General features: G+C 41.7%; 1 protein-coding gene across 1 annotated transcript in view; it reads left to right on the forward strand.

Annotated features, from left to right (window-relative positions):
• ANKS3 (ankyrin repeat and sterile alpha motif domain containing 3) overlaps window positions 1–27,220 on the forward strand; it is a 1,450,330-nt gene that overhangs the window by 390,952 nt on the left and 1,032,158 nt on the right. The window contains exon 8 of the mRNA XM_044089324.1: window positions 20,775–20,900. Within this exon, the coding sequence (XP_043945259.1) occupies window positions 20,775–20,900 (126 nt within the window). The remainder of the gene's footprint in view (window positions 1–20,774; window positions 20,901–27,220) is intronic.

Consider the following 27,220-nt stretch of genomic DNA (forward strand, 5'->3'; position numbering starts at 1 on the left):
CCAGTTACCTATATTTTCTAAATCCAAAGCTGGATTTGCCACATCAGTCTTACAAGGCCTGCTGCCTCCACCCTTCCTCACCTTTGGGAATCAACCCAAGTGTGATGACTGCAACAGTGAAACACAAAGAACATAGTACAGTTGTGTACAGTTACCATAAATGTAGATGTTCTAGTGTATTCACTGTTGCAGTCTTGGTTACCCTCCCTCCAGACCCCTGACTTCTGTGTACCTTCTACTTATCCTTTTTTTTGGCCATATCCTATAACAGTGGTATTTAATTTTTACTGGGGGTGTTCCACACCATGTAATTGCTTCCTCTTTTGGGGGCTCCTGATATCTGGGGCAAGAGAAACTGATGTAATGGCATCGGCTGCATGTTTTATACGCCTGATGGCCTGACGTCATGGAAGAAGCAACAGCATCTGATGCAGAAATCCCAAGACTCTGGTATTCGGGCTGACTGAGGGCTACCTGCAGGCAGAAAACCCAAGTGTGATGACTGCAACGGTGAATACACTCGAACATCTACATTTATGGTAAGTGTACACAACTGTACTGTCTGATCCCCCTCCTTCTGGGCATCCTGTTCCAGCTCTAGAGACCCTCATATTAACTGCTTGCTTACTCCAGTTGTAAAGATGACCAGGGATGTCAGGCTTTTAGAAAATGCAGTTCAAATCCTTACTGCCTCACAAAAGTCTAGCACCAGAAGAGTGTACAAAAGCAAATGGAAAATATTTTCTTTTTGGGTTATGAGGAAAGGTTTGGGTCTTTTCGTTGCTCCACTCTTCTGTATTTTAGAATTCCTGTCTGAGTTATTCTAAAGAGGTTTTAGTTTCTCTACAATCAAAGTTAAACTTGCAGCCATTTCTAATTTTCATATAGGCCATAATGAGACTTCCATAGCTTTGTTAAAGGAAAAATGTATACACTCGCAACTCCTTGACAACTTATTCACAACACACTACTTAGATCCACTTAGCATGGTTTCAGACCAGCACACGGAACAACAACTCCCCTAATATCCTTCACAGATACAATCTGTAGAACCAGAGACTCAGGCCACCTTACTTCGGTATTACGTCTTGAAATGTCAAAGGCATTTGGCACTGTGTGACACTTCAAACTTGTACGAACCATCCTCCCTGGGCCTTATACTCACTTCTCTACAATGGTTTTGTAGCTACCTGTCTCAAAGATAGTGTGTAAAATGGCAAGGCTCTTTCACAAGATACTTACCCAATAAAACAGGAGTCCCACAGGACTATATCCTCAGACCCCTTCTTTTCAACATCTTTATAAATAATCTCCATACTACTTCCTACCAAAGCACCCTTATTCAATATGCTGACAATTGAACTATTATTTCCTCCTCAAAGAACATAGCACACTTTAAACATATAACCTAAATGGCCTTCTCATCCATTGAAACCTGGCTCAGTAATGCACAACTCCTACTAAACCCAGACAAAGCCAAACTGATTCTCTTCATGCCAAACTCGCATCCTATTGACTTTAAAATGTATTCTCATAAAAATATCGAAATCGAAGTGGTCCCACATGCCAAGCTATTAGGGGTAATAATAGACAGTAAACTAATATTTGACCCACATATTCTTAATACCATCAGAAAAAAAAAACATAAAAATTTAGGAATGCAATATTGGCACAAAAATGTTATGGACTCAGGCACTAAAAGAACACTGGCCTTCACATACCTTCTGCCCTTCTTACTTGATGGTGCCCGCACACTAACCAGCCTACAAACTACTCTAACAAATAAGTTGGAGTCCTGTTACAGTAAAATTGCCAAATTTGCAGCAGGTTTACCCCTCTGCAAACATCATTGTGCTGCTTTTACCTCCCTAAATTGGTTCTAATTATGCCAACATCTAAAATACCAACAACTAAGAATTGCCCACAAAATTATCTATAATTCCTAAACATGTCCTTCCATAAGTTCCTTACTCCAAATCTATATAACGAGTTGAAGTCTCCGGTCTGAAGACAAGCACCTATTAACACTACATAAGCCAAACAAAACTGCTGGGCAGTCACTGTACTCCTATTCAGTAACTAAATTATGGAACACATTACCCTTAGACATGAGAATTGCCCAGTCTCAAGAAATTTAAATTTAGCTAAAACAACTACTACTCAAGTCAAGTAACTGTAGTTGCTTAAATCAAACTGAACACCAGCCACTTTAGTATGACTCACTCCACCTTTTCTTTATCCACTCTCCTCCTTTATTTTCCTGTTATCATCACTTCTCATAACCTGCCATATTCCTCCACTAACTTCCTATAATCACTTATTCATACTTACAGTATTGTCATCCTCAACTCACTGACCTCATGCCATGTTGTACTCTATAACAGCAGTCCACAACCACCGGGCTTCGGACTGGTACCAGGCCGTCAGGCACAGAGTGAAAGGAAAAAGCGAATGTATGTATGAGTGTGTTTATGAGTCTGTCTGCATGTGTGAGTGAATGCGTGCATGAAAGTAGAAGAGTCCATGTGTGTGTGTGTGTGTGTGTGTGTGTGTGTGTGTGTATGTTTCCGTCTGCATACATGAGTGAATGTGTGCATGAAAGCAAAAGAGACTGTATGTGTGTGAGAGACTGGGAGACTGAGAGTGATGTATGAGTGAATGCATGTATGAATGACGAAGTGACTGTGTGTGAGAGAGATTGGGAGATTGAAAGCGATGTGTGAGGGAATGCAGGTATGAATGAGGAAGTGACTGTGTGTGTGAGAGATTGGGAGAGTGAGAGCGATGTGAGTGAATGCGTGCATGAATGTAAAAGAGACTGTGTGTGTGTGTGTGTGTGTGTGTGTGTGTGTGTGTGTGTGTGTGTGTGTGTGTGTGTGTGTGTGAGAGAGAGAGAGAGAGAGTGAAGAGTGAGAGTGATCTCTGGCAGTAGCAGCATTGAGGTTTGTGTACCTGTGACCACACCACTCAACCTCTCACACAATAAATCTGGACACGTAGCTCTCAACCTCTTAGATCAAGAAATCTGGACAAAGACAAAAATAATGGGGTGACAAAGATCCCAAAATAGGGACACTTTTAAATATTGCTCTTACAAACTTAGAAAGTAGATAGAAATACAGGTTTTGCATTAGCATGACTTTTCTGAAGGGTATAAAGTATGAAATTTAACTGTCTCTCATTATTTTCTGACTTCAAACCCCAATAATCTGCTAGTGATTTGCAAGAAAACAACAATTTTACGAGAAACAGACCAAAAGTATGAGGCAAAAATGTGGACATATTGCGAAAATCTGTACAGTTGAAAGGTATGCTGAACAGAGCCAAATAACAGGGACAGATTTTAAATATTGCTCTTATAAACTTAAAGTCAGTAAGGTTGCCATTAGGTTTACATACCTCTCAACCATAGAAGATCAGTGTTATGCTGTTAAGCAGAATATACACTTTTTTTTGGTAATTATTGCCAGTTGTCTTTTTATTGTACTTTGGAGTTTTCTCCCCGGGTCTCGGCTGAAAATGGACTTCTAGTCCAGTCGGGCCTCCCGTTAAATGTCAAATAAATAAATATTATGCACTTTATTAAGCCTGTGCGATGGCCGGTCCATGAAAAATTGTCTTACATGAAACCGGTCCTTGGTGCAAAAAAGATTATAGACTGCTGCTTTATAACAAACTCCTATTGTAAACTCACCCCAGCTTTCACTAAACCAGTTACTCACTCAGTTGTTATCCCGTGCTAACAACTTTCTCACTACTGTTTCCTGAAACTTACTTATCATATTCAGAGTAACTTTAAACCTTCTTTTGTTTCCTTCATAACATCTACCTTCATGTATATTTGTACATATGTAAACATGACTGTGACAACTTAACTAGACAAATTATTTTCATCTGTTGTACAAGTCAGTCATTTAATCAGTAAGTCATTACCAGCATTGCTTACATTTGTACACTGTTATTCATTTGTATTGCCTGATTCTGTTACTATATATAATTATATTTGTATGTAAATGTCAATACTGTAAAACTTTCATTTAGTGCACTTTGTAGTGGAACGTTTCTCTGCGGGCCTCTGCCGAAAATGGGTCACTCACCCAGTCGGACTTTCCCAGTAACCAAATGTCAAATAAATAATAATTGAAAATCTGAAGCCTTTCTTAAAGAAACTTTTCTTCTTTGATCCATAATATGAGAACTTATCCCTCCATGGGATATCACATTGATGCTTCAAGTCCTCACACAACCCCCTTTTGAACTAGCAGCTTCTGTGGATCTAAAGTTCTTGAGATGAAAAATTATCTTTTTGGTAGCAGTTACTTACACTAAGAGAATTACAGAAGCTCTTTCAAGTAAACCACCTTAGTTTGTCTTTCACAAAGCCAGGGTCTTCCTGAAACCAAATCTTTCCTTCCTAAGGTGGCTTCCGAATCTAACATAAATCATTCCATTAATTTACCTGTATTCATTCCAAAATTTTCCAACAAAGAGTATACATTACACTTACTTGATGTTCATCAACAACTTAGATTTTACTTGCATAGAACTAAAGACTTCAGAAAATTAGACCAATTATTCATTACGTTATCCATATCAAAACTGGGATGGGGTGTCTCAAAACTCACCCTGTCAAAATGACTGTCAAGTTGTATTTCCTTTATTTATGAAAAGTTGGGTCTCCCCCTTTGTAAGAAACTGACAAGTCATTCTCAAGGACAGTGGCAACTTCTACAGTCTTTCAAAATGCAAAGTGCCTTGCTTCAGACATTTTCTTTTCCAGAACCCTGGAATACAAATTGTCCCATACCTAGATGATCTCCTTATCTAGGCCTCCTCCCAGGACACCCTGCAACTGCATCTCATTTTCATAGTATCACTTCTATAAAGACTGGGGTTTACCCTTAACCGCCAGAAGTCTTCTCTGACCCCCTCACAAGACCTTGTCTTCTTAGCTTGCAAACTGAACACCTACCTTATGACATTCTTTCTCCCCCAGAAGAAAGCTCAGTTCCTTCCCAGCTACTTCCAGTCTCTACTTTCCTTCAGTCTACTTCCACAAGGAAAATTCTAAGAACCCTGTGATGTGTGGTGGCAACCATATCAATGGTGCCATTTGTTAAGCTACACATTAGAAAGACCCAGTGGTACCTGAAATCTCTTTGGTCTCAGCACTGTCACTCACTAGATTTCCAAATTCCCTTCTTGACCTTCTGAAGAAAGAGTTACAGTGGTGAATATCCCAAACTTTACTCTGTCCCCCCCCCCCCCCCCACTACCAGCTAGGGGAAGCTACTCAAGACTGGACTAGCCTATTCCTCCATTAAGGCACACTTGTCCATTGTCTTTCCCTGCGTGCCACTAGATCCCCCCTTGCTTTCCAGGGCTGAAGTCAAACAGTCTTCTATAAGAATTCCTTCACTTGAATCCACCTAGGTGGGTTATCCCACCCACTCCCCCCACCCCCGAACTTAACATTTTTTTTTTGTGAAAAAAATTACCTTGTCACCCTTTGAACCAGTGGCCTCCTCCACCTCCTCCCTACAGTTTTCTACCTGGAAAACTGTTGTACTGGTTGCAGAAACAGCCACCTGGTTTTCTGTGCACACCTTTACAAAGCACATAATGGATGCATTGACAGTTTCTGCCTCCAGGGAATGATGGACAGGACATGCATCTCCAGTCCCTCCTCTCTATACAACTTTCAAGTTTTGGGAATTATCAATCAGGATTGGAATACTGCAACAGTGATCTAAGGGGAGACAGAGTACAGCTGTATAGAAACTTACCCTAACACTAGATGTCCTGCTGGTCACTGTTGTAATATTACATCCCTCCTTCCATCCCCCTTCTGTTTGTTTTGACCTCTGTGCACCTTGTGGACTGAGGAGGATGTTCTTCGTCTTCCCTTGCTGCAGTCCTGACTATTGGGTATAGTCCGCGTCCCAGTCGGCCCGAATACCAGAGTATAAGGCTGACGTCGGTCATGGCGCCTTAGACTGACGTCAGAACGTCAGGGTACTAATGCGCATGACCGACGTCATTTCCTCAGTCTTTTTTGCCGCATGGTCCGATGCAGAAGCAATTTTGCGAGTGCAGGTTGGCGTTCTGAGATTTTCCGAATCCGGAGTTTCAGACCGAAACAGAGTTGGCTAAGTAACCCCGTTGGGAACATTTTGGTTTTTTCTTGCCTCAGTATTTAACCGGATGTCAGAAAAAGTGAATAACTGTATTTCTTGTGGGAAGCAGATACCGCATAGGGATTATCATACATTGTGTATACCTTGTTTAGGGCCTGAGCACGATGTTGTTGGTTGCCGCTCTTGTGCTAGATTTAACAAGCGCACTATTAAGAGGAGGCTTGATTGTGCTAGGTTAGTGTTTGGGAAGCGTTGCAATTATACTATGCCGTCGGATGCTCCGACGCCCGCTTCATCCAAGAAGCGCAAGGACAAAACAGTGAAGCCTAGGGGTGAGGAACCGGCAGTCCCGGACGTCGGTTCTTTAGAAGGCTCAGGGGAGCCAGAGGTTTTGCCAGGAGTCTCTATGGAGTCTCAGGCAGATACTTTACTGTTACAGGATGTGCCCTCTCAGGAGGTAGGCCAGGCTGAGGGGGCTTCTCAGGTGACTGTTCTTCCCTCTCTTCCCAAGGTAGTTAGGGCCTCTCCTTCTGTTGCCAAAGCTTCTTTTAGAGGTAGGCCAAGTTCAGCTTCTGTGGGGGCTTCTCCTAGCATTTCGGGCTCTGTGCCTAAGAAACATATGCTTAAAATGGCAGAAGATTTGATTACTCTGATTAGAGGTTCTATGCCCCTGCCTGATAAGAGGCCTAGGGTGGAACAGGAGTTTGATAGTTTTGAACAGTGTTCACAGGCTTCAGAGTCTTCTGTGGAAGACTTGCAAGAGTTTCCTACTTATTCTGATTCTGATGTGGATGATTCCACTCCTACAGCTTCTCCTCCTGAGGATTTTTCATTTTCAGAGACTCTTCACTCCATGAGGGAGCACTTTAAATGGGAAGGCCAGGATTACTCTGATTCCAGGAAAAGGCTTAGGGAATTCTTGTTTTACCCCAGCATAGGCCCTTAGCTATTCCTCCTGTGTTGAATGTGGTGGAGGATGTATTTGCAGAGGCTTCCCTGAACCCTGACTCCTTGCCTCCTGCTCCTGTTAAGCCTGATAGGTATTATAGGGTGCCCGAAGCTCATAAGTATTTGTTTAAGAGTCCTAGGGCGGACCCAGAAACTGTTTCTCAGGGGCCTAAAGGTGTTAAAGCTTCTGTGGTTAAAAATCCTGTACCCTCTGATAAAGAGGCAAGGGCTTTGGATAGGTGGGGTAAGAAAGTATATACTTCTTCCACTCTAGCCATGAGGGCGTTGAATTGTCAGTTTCATATGCTGAAATATCAGAATTATCTCCTTTCACAATTGAAATCTAAGGTGGATGCTTTGGCGGAAGGTATTGAGTGTAAAGAATTGCTGGATTTGGTTCATGTGTCTGAACAAGTGGGTAAGCATTCTTTGCAGTGTGGTTTTGATGCTGTTCAGGCCTCCTCGAGGGTGGCTGCTACTAGTTCTGTTCTTCGCAGACATGCCTGGTTGAAGGATCAGAATTTAGCTGAGCATGTTAAGACCAGGATTTTGGATGCTCCTTTACAGTCTGATGTGTTGTTTGGACCGCCTGTGGAAGCAGTTTTAAAGAAAATGGAGGACAAAGCTAAGTCTATGCAGACTGTTAAAGATTTTTGCAGGTGCAGCCTCCAAGTTTAGTAGAAATTGGCCTGCTAAGGGGTGGACATATCCTGCTTATGGTTCCCAGTCTAGGGGTAGGTCTAGACGTGGTAGGGGCAGGGCTCAAGGTTCGTTTAGGCCTAGATCAGACAGTTCACCTGCTCAGACTTCTGGTGAGGGCAGGGGTCAGTCCTTTCGTAAGCAGAACCAATGACCTGCCTTTTCAGCTGCCAGTGGATTCTCGTCTGGCAGCTCCTTTGGGAGGAAGATTGTCTCTTTTCAAAGAAAATTGGGATTTAATCACTCAAGACAGATGGGTGCTGGATATCATTCATCACGGTTACAGATTTTATTTCCACACAATACCCCCTTTCAAAGGCATGCCAGATGTTCCTCCTCCACAAAGAAAAGAGGCTCACAAGCAAGTTTCTCAGTTACTCCAGATAGGGGCCATTCAGCCAGTCCCTGTATCAGAAAGGGGCTTGGATTTTATTCTCGCCTGTTCCTAGTACCAAAGAAGGGGAACACGTGGAGACCAATTTTGGATTTATCTATCCTCAACACTTATCTGGACATTCCCAAGTTCAAGATGTTGACGTTACAGCAACTGTTACCTCTGCTGGGCAAGGATCACTGGATGGTAACTTTGGATCTCAAGGAAGCTTACCTTCATGTGCCTATAAGGCTAAGTTGCAGAAAGTATCTGCGGTTTCGAACTGGAGATTTTCATTATCAGTTCTCTGCATTGCCCTTTGGCTTATCTACTGCCCAGAGTATTCACAAAGGTTCTGGCTCCAGTGATAGCTTACTTCAGGCTTCAAGGCATTCAAATCTATCCTTACTTGGACGACTGCCTGATTCTGGCTCAAGAAAAGGAAGACCTTCTACAGCATCTGGAATATGTCATAGCAGTGCTAAGATGCCTAGGGTATTCTGTGAACGAAATAAAGTCCAGTCTAGTACCCTCTCAAGACATGTGCTTTCTGGGTGTGAGACTGAATACAGCAGCCCAGATGGCCTTTTTAACCCCGGACAAACAAAAGAGTCTGTCACTTTACTTCCATCAACTATCTCATCAGTCCGTGCTGACTGCAAGGACAGTCCTTCAAGCATTAGGGTTCATGGCATCTTGTATTCTGGTGCTTCCCAATGCCAAACTGCATATGAGGAAGCTGCAATGGTATCTCAAAATGTATGGACACAGCACTGCCAAGATTTCGACACTGTCATTCACATAATACCTTGCCTTCAACAGGAATTCTTGTGGTGGGCTCAGGAATGTCACCTAAACAAGGGACTCTCTGTGACCCGGCCAGAGGCGAGTCAGATTTTAACGACAGATGCCTCGGACACTGCTTGGGGAGCTCATCTAAATGGAAAGTGGATACAAGACAAGTGGCCTGCCAGACTACAGCATCTACATATCAACATGAAGGAGATGTTAGCAGTCCAGTTTGCATTGATGGCTTTCAAGGAGTTACTTCTTCCAGGGCAGGTGTTGATTCTAACAGACAACACAACTGTCATGTGGTACATCAACAAGCAAGGGGAACACATTCTTATCCTCTATGCAGGCAAGCAATGATTTTATGGGAGACTGCGTTAAGCCTGCAACTAACTCTTCAGGCAAGGTTTCTGCCAGGAGCACAGAACTCCCTAGCAGATGTATTAAGCAGACAACTCATGGATCCCCACGAGTGGAAACTGGATCTTCATGTATTTCAGAAATTGACAGTGTCATGGGGAACTCCAGACATAGATCTGTTCGCTTCTCCACTAAACCACCAGCTGCCAAAGTATTGCACAAAGGGGTTTCATCACACAGCTTGGAAAGTGGATGCTCTGTCTTTCAGTTGGAAAAACCTTCATGTTTATGCCTTTCCACCTCTGCCTCTTCTTCCAAAGGTATTATTAAAGGTCAGACAAGACAGGCCAAGGATGATTTTGATAGCTCCAGATTGGCCTCGGCAACACTGGTACCCACTTCTACGGAGTCTTGTAAGGAAGCCTCCATGGCCTTTACCTCTGATTCCTCATCTGTTATCTCAGAAGGACGGTCATCTGCTCAATGTCAAGCTTCAATCTCTTCATCTCACAGCTTGGCATATTCTGTGTTGAAGCACAGCAGGTCTCAGCTTCCTCAACAAGTTTTAAATGTGATTATGGAAGCTAGAAGGCCTAGTACTAGGAGAGTGTACGCAGAAAAATGGAAGAGATTTTTATTTTGGAGTACAGCAAAGAATTTGGAGATTTCAGAGCCTAATTTGAGTGTGGCTCTTCAATATCTTACTGAATTATTGGACAAAGGGTTGTCCTTCTCTTCCATAAAGATTCATGCTGCAGCAATTTCAGCTCACTATGATTGTGACCCACCTTTGTTTTCGCATCCTTTGTTCAAGCAGTTTCTTAGAGGGGCAAAGAATATAAGACCCCACGTAGAGCTCCTACTCCTGCTTGGGATCTCAATTTTGTGTTGGAAAAACTTACTCTACAACCTTTTGAGCCTGCAGCTACTGCTGAATTGAAATATTTGTCATGGAAGACTGCTTTTCTGTTGGCTATTACTTCTGCAAGAAGGGTGTCTGAGTTGCAGGCCCTTATGGCAGTAGAGCCCTTTTGATTTTCCATAAGGACAGGGTATCATTACGTACTAATCCTTCCTTTATGCCTAAGGTGGTTTCTAGTGTGGCTTTAAACCAAACTATTCATTTGCCTACGTTTTTGCAGATCCTCAAAATAAAGGGGAAAAGATTTTGCACACTTTAGATGTACACAGGCAATTGCGTTATTATTTGAGCAGGACTAAGAATTTTAGGCAGTCTCAGCAGTTACTTGTTTCTTTTGCTTTGAGTTCACAGGGCAAGCCTGTGTCAAAACAAACTATTTCTAGGTGGATTGGCTTTTGCATTGCATTTTGTTATTCCCATCATGGCAAAGAGGTTCCAGCTGGGATTAGGCCTCATTCCACTAGGGCTACTGCCACTTCCACAGCATTTCTAAGGGGTGGCAACTAAGGATATTCTGGAAGCAGCTACTTGGAGTTCAGTGCATACTTTCTCTAGGCATTATCACCTGCCTATATACTCTAAGACTAGGGCTGGTTTTGCCACAGCTGTTTTACAAGGCATGTTGTCAGCTCCTGCTACTTTATAATTTGCCAGCCTCCCTTACCTCTGCTTTGGGATTCTACCCAATAGTCAGGACTGCAGCAAGGGAAGACGAAGAACATAGTACAGTTTTGTACCTACCATAAATGTAGATGTTCGAGGATTCCCTTGCTGCAGTCCAAATTTACTCCCTCCTTCCCTCTGTGTTTCGGGGTGGTTGTGTAGGTGAGTTTACATGCTTCTATTTTTTGTATATATTGTTGTATATATTGTACATGTTTTTTGGTGCAGGTTGTTTTTGGGACTTGTCTTTTTGGGTCTTCTGACATCTGGGGCAAGAAAAGACTGAGGAAATGACGTCGGTCATGCGCATTAGTACCCTGACGTTCTGACGTCAGTCTAAGGCGCCATGACCGACGTCAGCCTTATACTCTGGTATTCGGGCCGACTGGGACGCGGACTATACCCAATAGTCAGGACTGCAGCAAGGGAATCCTCGAACATCTACATTTATGGTAGGTACAAAACTGTACTTTGCAGTACCCTTCCCTTCCACTTAGCTGATCTTGCTTTTTACTTTTGAATTTACTCAGGTGTCTCCAGGGTTCCTGGCACTAGATTGTCTTTTTGCAGTTATGCTTCTATGTCTGCTTGTGCACGCCTATGCTCACAGCTGAAATAACACCCTGGAGAAACTAGGCTACAGAAGGTTTTGGCTTTGGTACACCAGCCGGGTGTCAGTGCTACCTTTGCAAGATAACCCATCAGAATTAGAGTACTGCAGCAGTGATGAGTAGTGCATTTACTGCTATGATAAGTTGTTATGCAGCTGTGTTTTATTAATGGTTGTGTGAGTGATTCCAGCAAACCTAGACTGGAGAAGAAAGGGAAATGATGGGTATTGTGGGAGCTAGGGGAGGAGTTCAAGGTTTGGGAAGAGCAGTAATATTGAATCTGGTGCCACATGAGGAAACCACTCCTTCAGTTTCAGTTGGAAGGTTTCGGATCACACAGAGCTGTCATTATAGTAAGTACATAACTTTTGTTTACTGATCATATCCTGGTGTTCCCCACAGTATTACTGCCCAGACATGTAATGTGTTACTCCCTGATGCCAGTCCCATCAGACATAGTCATCACTTCTCAACTACCTACACCCAAGCTATTACATTGCTGGACCCCAGCTACTTACACCAATAGCTTTTGTTTAAAAGCCTGTTGATTCACTAAGTAGGTTTACTTTCTTAATACCTCCTGCTTTGTCAACTCAGGTCACACAGCTTCTTGGCTGAGTTGTTGAAATATCTACAGTTCTTTGGGATGACCCATGCATCCTTCTCCTGCCTTCATCCTATTCCTGCCATGTTGTTAACTAAATATGGAGATTATGAAATATTAGTATAGGATTCATGTATGGCGTAAAATATTGTAGGATTATGTGTTATAGTGGGATTAAGTTACACCTGCCAGATTTGGTTCTGAGTGTGTAGCCTCGAGTACCAAATGCTTATTGCAGGCTTGACTAAGTCTTCCTGTAACACACTTTTGTACCATATGTCATTCCAGTTTTAAAGTCTTTTTAATAACAAGTAAAACTCTTATGATTTGCCTTTTTGTCTTTAGTTAGTAAATTTGTATGTGGTCTTTTACTTGTTCATTGCATTTGTTTTCTTTTTTGGAGAGAAGGCCTGAGAGCAGCATTTCCTGTTTCTGCAGTACTTGCATCGTTTGCGTTTTTTATACCCCTGTGTGTGCAGTAGCTGAGCACCAGTTTTTAGAGTGACAAGAGTAGCATTTTGTTGACAGAATTTAGTTGGTCCAGTACTCTGTTGTTATTTATGTAGCATACTAAGTGTACAAGAAGAATGAAAAGTGTTTCCTTGTATCTGGAGAGGGGGGAATATTTAATGTAGTACATACAACTTTTGTTGAGCAGGACTAATGTAATGTACGGTGTGTGTCTGTTTTTATTGTTTTTCTATTTGATTAATGAAGATGAAATCTCATTTATTCTGTGTAAGTGTGTTGGTCTTTCTAGTGCATATTTTACAGCGCTTTTCTAGCAGTGATGTTACAGGAAAATACACATCCCTGTTGTAAACCTTATTGCATTGATGTTATGTTGTCCCTATCTCGTCTTCATTTTTGCTTGTTGGGTTCGGCTCCGACTTGGCCGCATTCTAATGTCGAGAGCTTCCACTGGCTCGAGGGTAGACCCTATCCCAGCATGCCTAGTGAAAGTTACCTAGATCTAGATAGTTGTATTTTTTTTCTAATTATTTTGTGAAAAAAAACTTGATATTTCTTATATATAGTTGTTCCTTGTAGTAAGGAGATTCTAGGTGCTTGTGTGCTTTCTGTCTATCGCCCTATTTTTGCTGTTTGTTGTTGAGGCCATTGTTTTCCCCCCAGGCCTACTAGTTCCCCTTTTCGTTAGTCCCTAACGAATCCGTTTCAGTTAGAGGATATGTTTCTCCCTTTTAATTTCAGCCCGTTTGTGTTAGAGGGCTTTTTCCTCTTTACCTCCCTTTTCCAAAGAAGTTCGCTGTTTAACTTAGAGGCATCTCCTCGGTCGGAGGAGCTGTCGTTTAACTTTGAGACTGTCCTCCTTCTGTTCCGCCCATTTTTTTCCTTTAAAAAAAAAACAAACAAAAAAAAAACCTTGCCTTCTTTGTCTGTTTGGGCCGTTGTTTCTTGTCATAGTTAGTGTTGTTGGGTGTTGTGTGGTTATCTTTTGGTATATCAGACATGTCCAAGGAGTCGTCAAAAGAACCCAAGCCTTCTGCATTCAAAAAATATGATTCCTGCAAGCAGAAGATGTCATTGACCGATGGTCATACTAGTTGAGTTTACTGCCTGGGAGCTGTTCACCTGCAGGACTCTTGTTCCATTTGTCATGGATTTAACTCTAGGGTCCTGCAGGAATGGAAAAATAAGTTAATTCTGAGAGGGTTACTTAAAGGGCCTTTTGAGGCATCTGTGGAAGAAAATCAGGCAGGCAAATCTAATAAGCCAGCCAAGAAAGCATCTTCGTCGGCTCCGAGCTCGGAACCGTCGAAGGGGCAAGACAAACAAACAAGTTCGAATATGAAGTCACTCGGGTCCGACAAGACACAATCTCTTTCGGTTCATCCAGTGTCTTTGGAACCAACCAGGAACTAGAAAAGAAACCAGTCTCCCTCCTTGGAGCTGGTGCGTTCCGTACCGCAGTCTCCACTGCTCCAGTCTGTGACAGGTCGTCATCGCTTGTCTACCCATTCCTCTCGATCATCCAGGAGCCTCTCGGATGATGATGTGGAGAGGGTGGTGAAGAGGTTACTTAGGACACCAGCCTTGGCAAAAATTTTATCGAACCCAGCCCATATGGACATGGAGCCGACTACCCAACCTACTTTGTCATCGATTCCTCCTTCGACTCACCTGAGTTTGGGAGCCAGAGTGCATGGAAGACATTGTAGTTGAACCGTCATATCCGAAAACCACTGGTCTCTTGGTTTCGACATCTGATCCGATCTCATTGATACCACGTACTGTCGAGGGATCTGGGGTCCGACACTCCCTCGTCGGCTCTGGGGGGGAGAGCGAAATCGGACCCCTTTCAGAACCTACTCTCCCACTTGGGGCTTCGGCGCAGGTGAGTTCAATGCCCACATCAGCCTCGGTGCCATCGCCCTTGGTGCGCGGGACACCTCCAGGCTCTTCGGAGCTGGAGACTCTCTCGGGCCGGGATCGTGGTGCCTTTGAGGTGATGAGGAGTGTGCTGTCCTCCCAGACCGCTCTACCCTTGGCTTCAGCTGCTAAGTCCCCTTCAGGGCCGGTGTGTGTCTCCACACCACCCCTCCATCCAAAGCGTAGGGAACCAATGCCGCAGGACTCCCCCTCGGGTGACCCCCCCCCTCGTCTTCTGAAACCTCCCCATAGTACCTGTCTGAAGAGGTCCCTCAGAAGAGGACTTGTATGAGGAAGCATTTAGACTCCCCTGAGTCTCTCACATCAGACACGGACTTGGAGGACTCAGAAGGGTCCCCACAGTCCCCCTCGGAGGATGTCTCTTTTTCAGACATCCTAGAAATCCTCAAGCAGAGGGGTGGTTGGAAATCCGTTTCTCCTTCTGAAGATGAGTCTGTGTACCTGGAGGCATTTGGCTCCCAACCCTCCACCTCTTGGGTGTCTCCTCCGTTCGACCAGCTGTTGGGGGTGGTCGGTCAAAAGGCGTGGATCTCTCCAGAATCTATTGAACCAGTTCCGAGGAGGCCCAATAAGTTTATCACAGCGTCAGAGGACAAACTTTTCCTGACTAAAGGTGTTCCAGTTGATGCTATGGTGGTTGTGGCAGCCACAAAGAAGGAATTAGCTGAAACTTCTTCTTCTGTCCATCTGCCAAACAAGGAGTCCCATACGATGGACAGATATGTGAAGTGTGTGCTTTCATCAGCTGCCTTTACCCTTAGGTCACTGAATTATTTGTCCCATTTCACTTATTTTCCAGAGGGATCTCCTCAAAGAAGCTGGGAGATACTCTCCAGGATCCTACAGCTGCAGGAGCATCAGACAAGACTGCTTCCCAGCTTGCGACCTTGTCTTCTATAGTTGACTCCTCCATGTGGCTTATCTCTTACGCAGCCAATGGAGCAAGCAGGGCAGCAGGCACAGGAATTGCCTTACTGATACATTTCTGGATGTGCCTTTGCGAGTTTGCGGAGCCCTTCAAGTCCTCCTTTACTGGCTTTGTCATTGTTCGGGCCCAAAGTAAAAGAGACTCTCACCAGATGCGAGCAAGACAACAAAACTCTCTCTGCCATGGGAGTAAGTTTCTCCGTGCCTACTAGACCTTATTCCAAAAGTTAAAAAGGCAGGAAAATGTGGTTCCAGAAATCCCAGGGAGCTTTGCCTGATGCATGTGGTGACTTTTCCCCCAGGGACAGAGGGGGAAATAATAATGGGAGATGCCGCCCCCGTGGCAAAGGGGGTTCGCAGAATCAGGGCGACAGAGGTACATTCTCTGGTAGGCACTTCCAGCACTCATGAAAGGAGGTCCACTTGTCCACCTCTGGAGGCAGTCAGGGGCAGATTGTTACTGTACCCAGAAGCCTGGCAGAGTATCACAAAAGACACATGGGTACAGTCGATAATATCTGGGGATACAGCATTCCTTTCTTCCTTCCACCTCTTCCCAGAAAACTAAAGTCAATCCCAGATGTGCCACCCAATCTACGGGATCAAGCAATCCTAGAAGTTCAAAGGTTGCTAGAAAAATGAGTCATGCAAGACGTCCCGGCAGACCAAATCGGATCTGGAACTTACTCACGGTTCATTTTAGTTCCAAAGAAAACGGGACTGGAGGCCCATTTTGGATATCAGCAGACTGAACAAGTCTGTCAAGAAAACAAAGTTCCAGATGGTGACACTGCAGTCCATTCTTCCCTTTCTGGGAAAGGACAGTTAGATGTGCTCCATTGATCTTCAGGATGCATACTACCACATCAGGATAGGCAGGCGATCCTGGAGATATTTACTCTTCTGGCTGGGAGCCAGTAATTACCAGTTCAGAGCTCTGCCCTTTGGTCTCACTACAGCCCCCAGAATGTTCACCAAATGCTTGGCAGTAGTTATGGCTCAACTGAGACATCTAGGATTCCTGGTGTTTTCATATCTAGACAACTGGCCTTCAACATCAATACTGATCCGAATATCTAGAAATTCGATAATATCACTCAAATATTTTCCTTTGAACCTTAAAAAGTTGTTGCTATGGTTCATATAGTCAATTAACTACGCCAACATGGTGATAGCTGAATGGGAATCTCAAAAGATGTTCACACATCCACTAGCATGTGAACATCTATTATTTTATAGAAGGTTTGTTGATGACCTTTTTATTCTCTGGACTGGTGACGGACAACAATTGCTTGAATTAATTGTCTATATTGAATTTGAGACTGAGCCTTGATTAGATGAAATTAATGAATGAATTTTTCGCTCCCATTGAAGCAGATATGAGAGAAGAAATTGTTGGTATGGAGACAGAGTTAACTTTAATGCTATGCTTTAAGAATCTGTTACCAAAATACCAGCAAATGATTGATAGACTGCACTCACTTGACAATCGTTTGGAAGCAGTTAAAAAACGGAAGTTACTTAGAGACATGGGAGATTTTCAAAAAGGCCATATCTTCTCTTGGCCCAAAAATGACATTATGGTAAAGAATGGGTTTAATGACACTAACAATTCAGTAATGAAAAAACCCAATTTAGATAGTCTAGACGACTTTCCTGAAATTAATTCTCAGCCTAGTTCACGTGATAAGACTCTAACTTTGCCAGTTGGTGGTTTGGTTGTCACCACGCCTTCTTCTAGTGCTCTTACGTCACAAACAGAAGAGAGAAATGCCGATGTGATTATACCAGCGAGTGAAACTAGTGTTGGCGCGACTAAGACGAATGAAAGTATGAGGGGTTTACATCAATCCACACTCACCTTCTTCCAGAAACCATTTCAGTTAAATGAAGCTGAAAAAGTACAAGAGCGCTCTGTTTCGAGAGGGAGAACCACTACGAGACAAACACCGTATTCAGCAAAACGGAAAAATAGCAGTCCAGTAAAACAAATGAAATTAGTCCGAAGATAGAGGCAAGTTGTTTAAATCTTTCATCTCCAGTACTTGAGATTATACATTTTAAACTTCTACAGAAAGGACTTGGGTTTATACCCACTGCGAGTGACAATATTGTGTCAGCATTGGTAGATTTGAAACTGTTCCTTAGGGATGTGAGTTTAAAACTGTTATTTAAAAATTCTGTTTCTTCGCAGTTGAGTTGTAAAAGACATAGTACTTTTATTCCTATGAATTTACCTGTCATTACTGCATTCTATGACTTGTGTGAAAGAGAACTAAGATGTTTATATTCTGAAGTTCCTAGGAAGAATTATAATTTATCTTATAGTGAATTTGTAGCCCTGAAAGATTTACAAAATAATTCTAGTATAGTAATTAAGCAGGCAGACAAGGGGGGCGTAACTGTAATTATGGATAAAGTTAAATATTTTTCTTCAGTGGCTAGATTATTGTTGGATACTACAGCGTTTAAAGTCATATCACACATGGAGGTTAAAAAATATATTAGTAATATTAATATGTATATTTATGACTTACAATTATCTGGAGATATAGACTTGGATTTATTCCATTATTTTGCAGTAACATGCCCTATTATACCTCAGTTATATGGTATACCGAAAATTTATAAATCTCGGATTGATCCACCTATGTGCCCAGTAGTCTCTGGGAATGGGTGGATAACAGAACCCATCTCTGTGTATTTGCAGAAGCAATTACATCCATTTTTATCTGGTTGTGAAACTGTGTTGAAGGATACAACTGACTTCATTTTGAAACTTAAGTGTTGGTATATGAATTTGGATAAATCAAGTGTTAATGAAAGCAATTTATTATTTGTTACATTAGACATTACTTCATTGTTTACTGTCATTCCCAATGACCATGGTATTAATTCAATCCGTGAATTCTTGGTTTCTTTGCCATCATTTACAGCTAGACGTATTGCGAATATTTGTTCCTTATTGGATGTAGTATTGTCAAATAATGTTTTTTTGTTCAATAAGCAGTTATATTTACAACTTTCTGGTGTCGCTATGGGTACACCAGTAGCGAACACTTATGCAAATCTGGTACTATACCAGTGGGAAAAACTCTATGTCTTTGATGGTAGTAAGTTTTTAAATTCTAATGTATGTTTTTACCAAAGATTTGTGGATGACTGTTTTTTGATTTGGAAGGGGTCATTGTCTGAATTGTATGAATATTTAAATTATTTAAATAATACAACTAGTTTTTTGAAATTTAAGATGGAACATTCTAGTAGTCTGATAAACTTTTTAGATGTTAGTATAACTTTTACTGATGGTGTTATAAACACAAGTGTATATAAAAAGAGGTTGATGCAGGGAGATATTTACATGGTTCTAGCATGCATGCTCCACATGTATTTAAAAGTATTGTCATGGCACAATTTACTAGAATCAGTAGACTTAATACAGATGATGTGTGTTTTTTGAAACAGCTAGATGAGGCATATTATGAATTTTTAGATAGTGGGTATAACCCTAATATCTTGACTGAAATCAAGACCAAGATAATAAAGAATAGGTTAACCTCTTGTAAACCGATATTTTTGTCTACTGATGATTATATGCATAATAACCAACAAGATAACATCAAGGAAGAGAAACTTAGATATGTAACTTCTTACAATACCAAAACAATATTTGTTGGAAATATTATTAGTAAATATTGGACTGTTTTGATGGCATCTAATGAAGTAAGAACCATTTTGGATGATAGACCTAATTTTGCATATAAAAACATGAAAACAATAAAGAGCATGCTATGCTATAAAGATTTTAGAAATGAGCATAATGGTCGATGTACCTTTAGGAAAAATGGTACATTTAGATGCGGAAATTGTACTTGTTGTGGTGATATCTTCCATAATACTTCTGATGTTAGTACATTTATGCATCCTGTTACACATAGAATATATACTTTTGATGTATCGGCAACATGTAATACCAATAATGTGGTATATTTGGCAAATTGTACTGCTTGTTCTTCATTTTATATTGGAAAAACTACTAGGAAATTAAAGGAGCGAATAATAGAGCATAAGTCTGAGATTAGAAGGGCATGTGAAAATAATGCGTTATTTAAACATATTCATGAATATTGTTGTAGTCATAAGTTTAATTTTAGAGTGATTGATGTTATTTTTTCATCAATTAGGGGAGGTGATATGGGAAATTTACTAGAAGTCAAAGAGTTTGAATGGATTGTCAGACTTTCAGCGGACAGCATACCAGGTTTAAATTCTGCTGTTTCTTTAAAACCCATATTAGTTCACATACAGCACACTAAGATAAAATAATGTGTATATACATAGTTTTTAATATTAACATGTGAATTTTTTATATATGTATGTGTGTTCTTAGCTGTTTTAGTAGTTTTGTACTTTGTATTGCTTTAAAGTGTTCACATGATGGTTGGGCTGCATGTCATGTGATTTTATAACTCCTATTTAAAATGCATTTTAATTGAACCTGTATTAAGCATTGAGAAAGGGTTTATTACCTGAAAGCTTTGTGTGTTGATATATAGTTTTTTTTCTGCTCAGCGTTGGTGGTTTTTATTTGATTCAAAGTTTAAGCCATTTGTGAATTCTAAACTTCCAAGTATTTTTAAGAAAGACTGCATTGTATGTTTATGGTCATAATATTTGTAAAGAACTTAGCTCAGCCTACTAGATCCCTGTTGAACTCTTGAGCTTGTTTTGAAACATTCTGCTTAACTACCTTACCACTCTGGTTGTTTCTGTGACTACAGCAGCAGATATATAGTAGAATTGCTAGTTTCATGTCCATTCCAGCCATGTTACCACTTGCTGTATCAAAATTTTGTTTTTAGTTATCTTACTTTTCTTGTGGACCTGCCATGGATCTTCTTGGACCCATTGACAAGGTGTGGGCAGAATCTTGGTTGCCTCATATGAAGTGACTGAAGAACATGCTAACAATGAAATTCTAGTTGTTGTAGCACTTACAAAAATAGTTTATGTGCTAGAGGTGACTTTTATTCAGTTCACAGATTTGTAATTTCATTTCAGTAAGATTCAGCTGAACGTTTATAAAAAGAAAGTGATTCCACCTGCCTTGGCATTGCACTGCGTGAGTTGAGGCTTCATTCTGCTCACTGACTGCTAGCTTATAGATAAGCTCATGTTTATGAGTTATCTCCACCAGAAGCTGTCAGACCTAAGCACGTCTTAAAGAAGGAAATGCATATTGTTAAACAGAATACCAGCATTGGTTTTGTTGTGTTGTGGCATGGTGTCTAATGTTAGGAACTAAAATCTCTTTGCGTTTTTTTAGAGTCTGGTCCCATAGCACATGGTTATGTGACTTTCAATGATGATGAGTCAGAAGGCGAGGACCTTCGATATAGGGATGTTACCTCACCAATCAATGAGCATGATGTGGAAAGCAACAGCAGCCATGGTAGGTTTGCACCATTTTTCTTCAGAAGTAATTGTCTTAGTAGTATTTTTCTGTTTTGTTCCATTCATTTGTGTAGACATGATAACAGGATGATGGAAAAAGACCCAAGACCTGTATATAGCTAGGCATCTTATGGTTCCTGTGACTGTTTGCCTAGTATTGTTCTTATTTTCCATCAGGATTACTTGAATGCTGGAGGGGATTTACAGACAACTGTTACATCTCTTTCAGGCATGCAGTCAGCTCCCTTGAATCCTTCCCTTGACTTGCATTTTACTTCCCATCTTTTTCTTGAAAGCCTTTATAAGGACCTTTCCGAAGAAGCAAGTTGACACCAAAGGTTACCGTAAGGAGATGCACTTTTTAGTCACATCATTGGAGAAATGAAGATAAGAAGTTAAGGAAAAAGATGCCAGTGTAACTCCCAAACTGTGTCAACACTTAGAGCGAGCCATGAACCAACGGCAATGTGTCATAAATGACTGCAAGCCTTTGTAAAGATGTCAGAAGACCCATCTGTGCCCTTCTCCACCCACATCATAGTGCCCAGTACTACCTTTACTTCTTGTTCCCCGACTACATTGTTTTGTTGTATCTTGTGTTTCAACTTCCTCTTTCAGTTATTGTATTAGCATTACCATTCACTTTTCCTTTTACTTCAGACCTCTTTTACAGCGCCATTCCCACCCCTATCTCTGTAGGTATTATTTGCACAATTGTACTAGTTTTCCATGAAAAAGGTAAACCCTGTCTGGGTGTAACTTTTCCAGTGACCCTTTATCCATTTTATTTGGTTTTATACATTGAATATTACCATTTCTGTGATTATTACATCTGCCTTTAGAATCTTGCTACACCTTTATTAACAACTTTTGTATCACCCTGGCTGTACTTAAAATAATCTACTTTCCATGTACTTCTTAGTAATGTAATATCAGTATAGTTAACACTTTTTGCACATAGCACTGTTGTTGTATAGCTTTAGTTTTCATTATTTCATTATTTATAATCTGATAATATATTGTTATACATGAGTTTGTTTTAACATTACAGATTAATGTGTTAGTTTGTGGTACAAAACTGTTGAACGGAACTACCTTCCTGTAACATTTGCAGGTTGGCAAACTACGGTTTAGGAAAAAACTATTATAATTATTAACTGAAACATTTAAACGCAGCTACTTTCTTGTTACTGATGAACTCCCATGTATTTAATACCAAAGTCACTCAAGCCTACAAGCTGTTTAAAGACACTGACGAACATCTGAGATATTAGGAACTGTAAATAAGTATGGATGTCCTATTTAGAAAACAGAGGTTTTATTTAGTTGATGTATGATATCCATGTATTCTGACTTTTAGAACAGAACATCAGTACTTATCTATGAAACTTTGCATGATTTTAGTTTATTTATTTGCTTTTGTTTACCAGAAAAGTCTGACTGGGTCAATGCCCAATGCCAGCAGAAGCCCAGGGAGTTTAAACAGTGTCTAAAGAAATATGTACAAAAATACTAAAATTCATTAAAACTGAATAAGCAGGAAATATCACACAAAGACATTAAGTGTAGTAAGTTCTAAGAAATGGCAGTGGTGCATATTACTATTGAACTAGTAGTACACTTTCAGTATAAATATAATTAACATCACTAAGTAGTAGAAAGTGTCAAACGTTAGTAGTTAAAGTAATGAGCTATGCATGTATAATCATAATGATTTGTAAGGTAATAAAAGAACAGAAGTGCCTGTGATTTTCATGGGAGAAGTGCAATAAACTCACTTCAGTAAGACTTAAATACAAGGTTGAGAAGCAATGGTTTTGTTGGTAAGAGGAGGAAATCATGAGTTTTGGGGCATTTTTAACCTGGAGATTCAGGACATTTGCAAATTTTCTAATTTGAGGTTGGCTTTAAAAGTGGAGAATGCTTATTTGTCTGATGGCGAAGGGAATGTTGTTCCATAGTTTAGCTACGCTTACTGAATATAAGGAATTCACATGTAAATTGCTGGATTTTTGTGTTTCTGTTAGGTGTTGGTCTTTTGATCAGAGGTACATTTTGAGTTTGTACCATTTTATTATATTGCTGATGGTGTAGTATGTATGTGCTATTATAAGCTGTGTATATGATATGTGATGAGGTAGTTCTAGTCAGTTCAAGTTGTCTAAGGGAATACAGTGATGGGTTTGGTGGTTAAGGAGGTTGGATGCAAATGTACTTATTTTATCAAAGCATTGTTCAAACTTGTTCATAAATGTAGTCTAAATGATCACTGAAAAATTGTAGATGTAAACAACATGCTAGGAAGTAAAAGGCATGCTGCAGTTACCTTCCTGCTGTGGTCATTGAGAAATGGCATGGCATTGTAAAGTTTCTGTAATTTGCGTTTTTGTTTTCGGATGGTAGCACTGATGTGTTGGTCAGGTTTAAGTTTATCATCTGTAATGATGCACAGTAACTTGGTACGGGTTACTTGTTCTGTTTTGGTGGCGTTAGATGAGACTGTATTTAGTGCATTGCTAGGTGGTGAGAGGTTATTGGAGGTAAATGTAGTTAATTTAGTTTTTTGGGATTCATTAATAGTTGTGATTATTCCAGCCAAGTCTCAAAAGAGAATGAGTCTTGAGTGATTGTTTGGAGTTGGGATAGTGTTGTGTCTGAGCAGGCAAGGGTCAAGTCATCAGAATGTTGTATTAAATTGTTTCATGTTTGTCTGCCTTATGCATGTGATTTATGAATATATTAAGTAAGAGGGCTCCTAGTCTTCTCCTGTTCAGCTGGTTAATCTGGGAATCTTGAGACAATGCTATAATTGTCTCATGTACACAGACAACCCTCTCCTCCTCCCAACAAACACAAATACATGTGAGAGATGCAACTACATAGCCAAACTGGAGGCTGAACTCTCTCAACTCAGGACCGGCAAGACCAGACAGGAGGAGAAGGTAACCACACACACAACAAACCCAGGCACACATAGACCTACCCCAACTGCAAATCAAGCACATAATAACACAAAAACATACTCGGAGGCTCTATTAAAAAACTTACCAAAACAACAGAGGCTCCCAAAGCAGACACCCAAAAATCCACCACCTCAAAACATAACACATGCAACACATACTTCAATAAATCGGTGTGTCAATAAATCACAGCCCTTAAGGCCAAACACCATGCCTGATACACTAGTGATAGGTGACTGTATAGTCAGACACACTGACGTCACACTTACCAGGCTGAGCAAGGAGAGGGTAACGGTAAGCTGCCTATCGGGGGCTAGGATCCACCATATAACACACGCACTCAGATCACTCAAAAGCACGTACAAATATGACTCTGTCATTGTCCATGCCGGCGTGAATGACCTGAGACGTACCTCCTTGGACTACATGAAAAGAGACATAGAGGAGCTCTCTGATTATGTAGCCCAGGCTGGTATGATCCTGACCCTGAGCAGCATCCTGCCCTCACCAAGAATGATGCCACAATACAAAGACAAGATGATCAGCTTTAATAATTGGCTCAATTACTGGTGTCATTCTAGGGGGATCCAATGTCTGTCTGCCTGGGATGACATGCTTGACAAGCCACGCTGCTTCGCAAGGGATGGCTTGCACCTGTCACCACTGGGCTTCCGGATATTGGCTAAGGCTCTTGCCACCCCCATAGTGCCTTTTTTAGGCAAGGCTCAAAAGACGAACCCACCTCCTTAGAAAACAAAAATGGAAAAAAATTAAGGGTAATGCTGCTCAATGCCAGAAGTCTAAATCTCAAGATGCAGGCTCTTGAAGCACTCCTCAGTATGGAGCACATCGATGTCTGCGCTGTAACCAAGACCTGGTTCAAGGCTCCTGAGAACACCCCAGCGCTACCAGGCTTTACCTCGTATCATGCTTTTCGGCCCCAAAACCCGGGCCGAACCACAAAGGGAGGGGGAGTGTCCATATTCATCAAGGATACCTACACCTCCAGGTTAGTGGCAACTCATGAAGCATCGGAGACCATCCAGGTGCAGCTAACCATAGGCAAAACTGCTATACAACTGGTTGCATGTTACAGACCACCCTCCCAATCTCAAGAACCCCACTCAGACTTCCTGAAGACATTGGAAGATATGAATGTCTCACCAAATACCATCATATTGGGAGACTTCAACTACCCTAACATAGACTGGGTGCACTATTCAAGCCCTAACACCTTAGCCCAAAGGTTCCTGGAATTCATAAACTCAAATGCAATGGAACAGCTAGTCACCTCTCCCACAAGGGGGATAATATACTAGACCTGATCATCACAAACATGGGGACAAAATGCTCCACACCGAAGTATTCCCTCACTGGTGAGATCTGACCACAAACTAATCACCCTGGATATACATTTACCACCTCCACCCCAGCACAAAAGACTACAGTGAGAAACTTCTCAAAAGCCGACTTTACACTTCTCAAGACTGAGATGGTATCATTTAAGCCCACAGGGCCAATGGAGACCACATCCCACAATGCTGAATCCTACACAAATGCTTTCTACGGACATCTCCAAGAATGCATGGATCGTGCAATCCCAAATAAAACCAAGACCCTCTCCACCAAAGGAAAGCGTCCTGTCTGGTGGACCCCAGCCATAAACAAATTGTATAACAAAAGAAGGAAGCTACTGCAAGACGGAGCAAAATCCCATAAAGGGAAGGCATCTCTGATCAGCACTGGTAGAAAGCTACGTTCACTCATAAAAACATCCAAGGCCAACTTTGAGAGAAAAATCGCCAAGGACACTAAAGATAACCACAAGGCATGCTTTAGTTATGTTAGAAACCTGGGCGGAAACCCTCAGATATGCTCAGAGTTAGTACACAACGACAAAAAATTTACCGAACCCACAGATATTGCCAACATTCTGGCAGACAGGTTCAGTGCAAATTTCTCCCCTCCCTCACCTCCAAAAGAAGAAATACTCATCCCAGCTGACTGTAACCTCCCTGTCATCTCTGATGTCCAGGTGAGAACCGCCCCCAGCAAAGCAAAAAACACAGCATCTATGGGACCCGATGGTATCCCCGGCTGCGTGATACGTGAACTCCAAGAGGAGCTAAACCCACATATAAAAATGTTATTTAACCTTAGCCTTACTACAGGATATGTACCTGAACACTGGCGTACAGCAACAGTGGTCCCACTCCACAAGGGAGGCTCCACTACAGACCCTGGGAACTACCGCCCCATAAGCTTGACCAGCCTGGTTTGCAAAGCCATGGAAAGAATTATTATGGAACTCATTAACAACGATATTGGGGACCTACAGACACTTGATCCCACCCAGTTCGGCTTTGTAAAGGGCAGATCCTGCCTTTTGAACCTGGTTGACTTTTTCGAAACAGTCACTAGAGCCATTGATGAGGGCAAGGCAGTCCATACAGCCTACCTGGACTTGGCTAAAGCCTTCGACACAATACCCCACTCGGGGATCATAGATAAGCTAAACAGCTTAAACGTAAATCCATATGTCACAAGATGGGTTGCAAACTGGCTAAAGAACAGAACCCATAAAGTCAAGATTGCGGGAGCCATGTCAGACTCAAAGCCAGTCACAAGTGGTGTCCCACAGGGCTCTGTCCTGGGACCCCTCTTGTTCGGCATTTACTTCTCTGATGTGAAAGCAAACATGGAAGGGTTGTGGCTGACAAAGTTCACAGATGACTGCAAACTAGGCGCCATAGTCGATACACCAGCTGACACATACATCCTACAGAAAGGCCTCACCGAAACGGACAGCTGGTGCCGGAATCATGGCCTTAAACTGAATGCCAAGAAATGTATAGTCATCCCCTTTGGGAAAAACAAAGTATCCACAAATGATCACATAGACAGTAACCCACTGAGTACCGATAAAGTAATCAGAGACCTGGGGACCCAAGTTGATAGTGACCTCTCATTTGACACCCACGTTGCCAAAGTGGTTAGAAAGACTTTCTACCTTGCCCACCTTATCATGAAAGGGTTCACATCCAGATCAAAGGAGGTCATCGTGCTCCTGTACTCCTCCCTTATCAGGCCCATGATTGAGTACAATGCCCCATTTGGTATGTACCTCACCCGGCACTTACAACAGCTGGAGAGACCACATAAGTACCTCACCAAGAGGATCAAGGGTCTCCAACATATGTCATATGCTGCCAGGCTAAAGAAACTCCAGCTCTATTCAGTAGCATACCGCCTGCTCAGAGGTGATCTGTGACTGACGTACAAGGCCATGTCCAACCAGGAATTGATGGACATGCTCCACCTCAAAAAATCCAAATCCATAAGAACCACAAGAGCCAAA

The sequence above is a fragment of the Protopterus annectens genome, chromosome 12.part0 (genome assembly GCF_019279795.1).
Source record: "Protopterus annectens isolate FY-2018-M chromosome 12.part0, PAN1.0, whole genome shotgun sequence".
NCBI classification, from domain to species: domain Eukaryota; kingdom Metazoa; phylum Chordata; order Ceratodontiformes; family Protopteridae; genus Protopterus; species Protopterus annectens.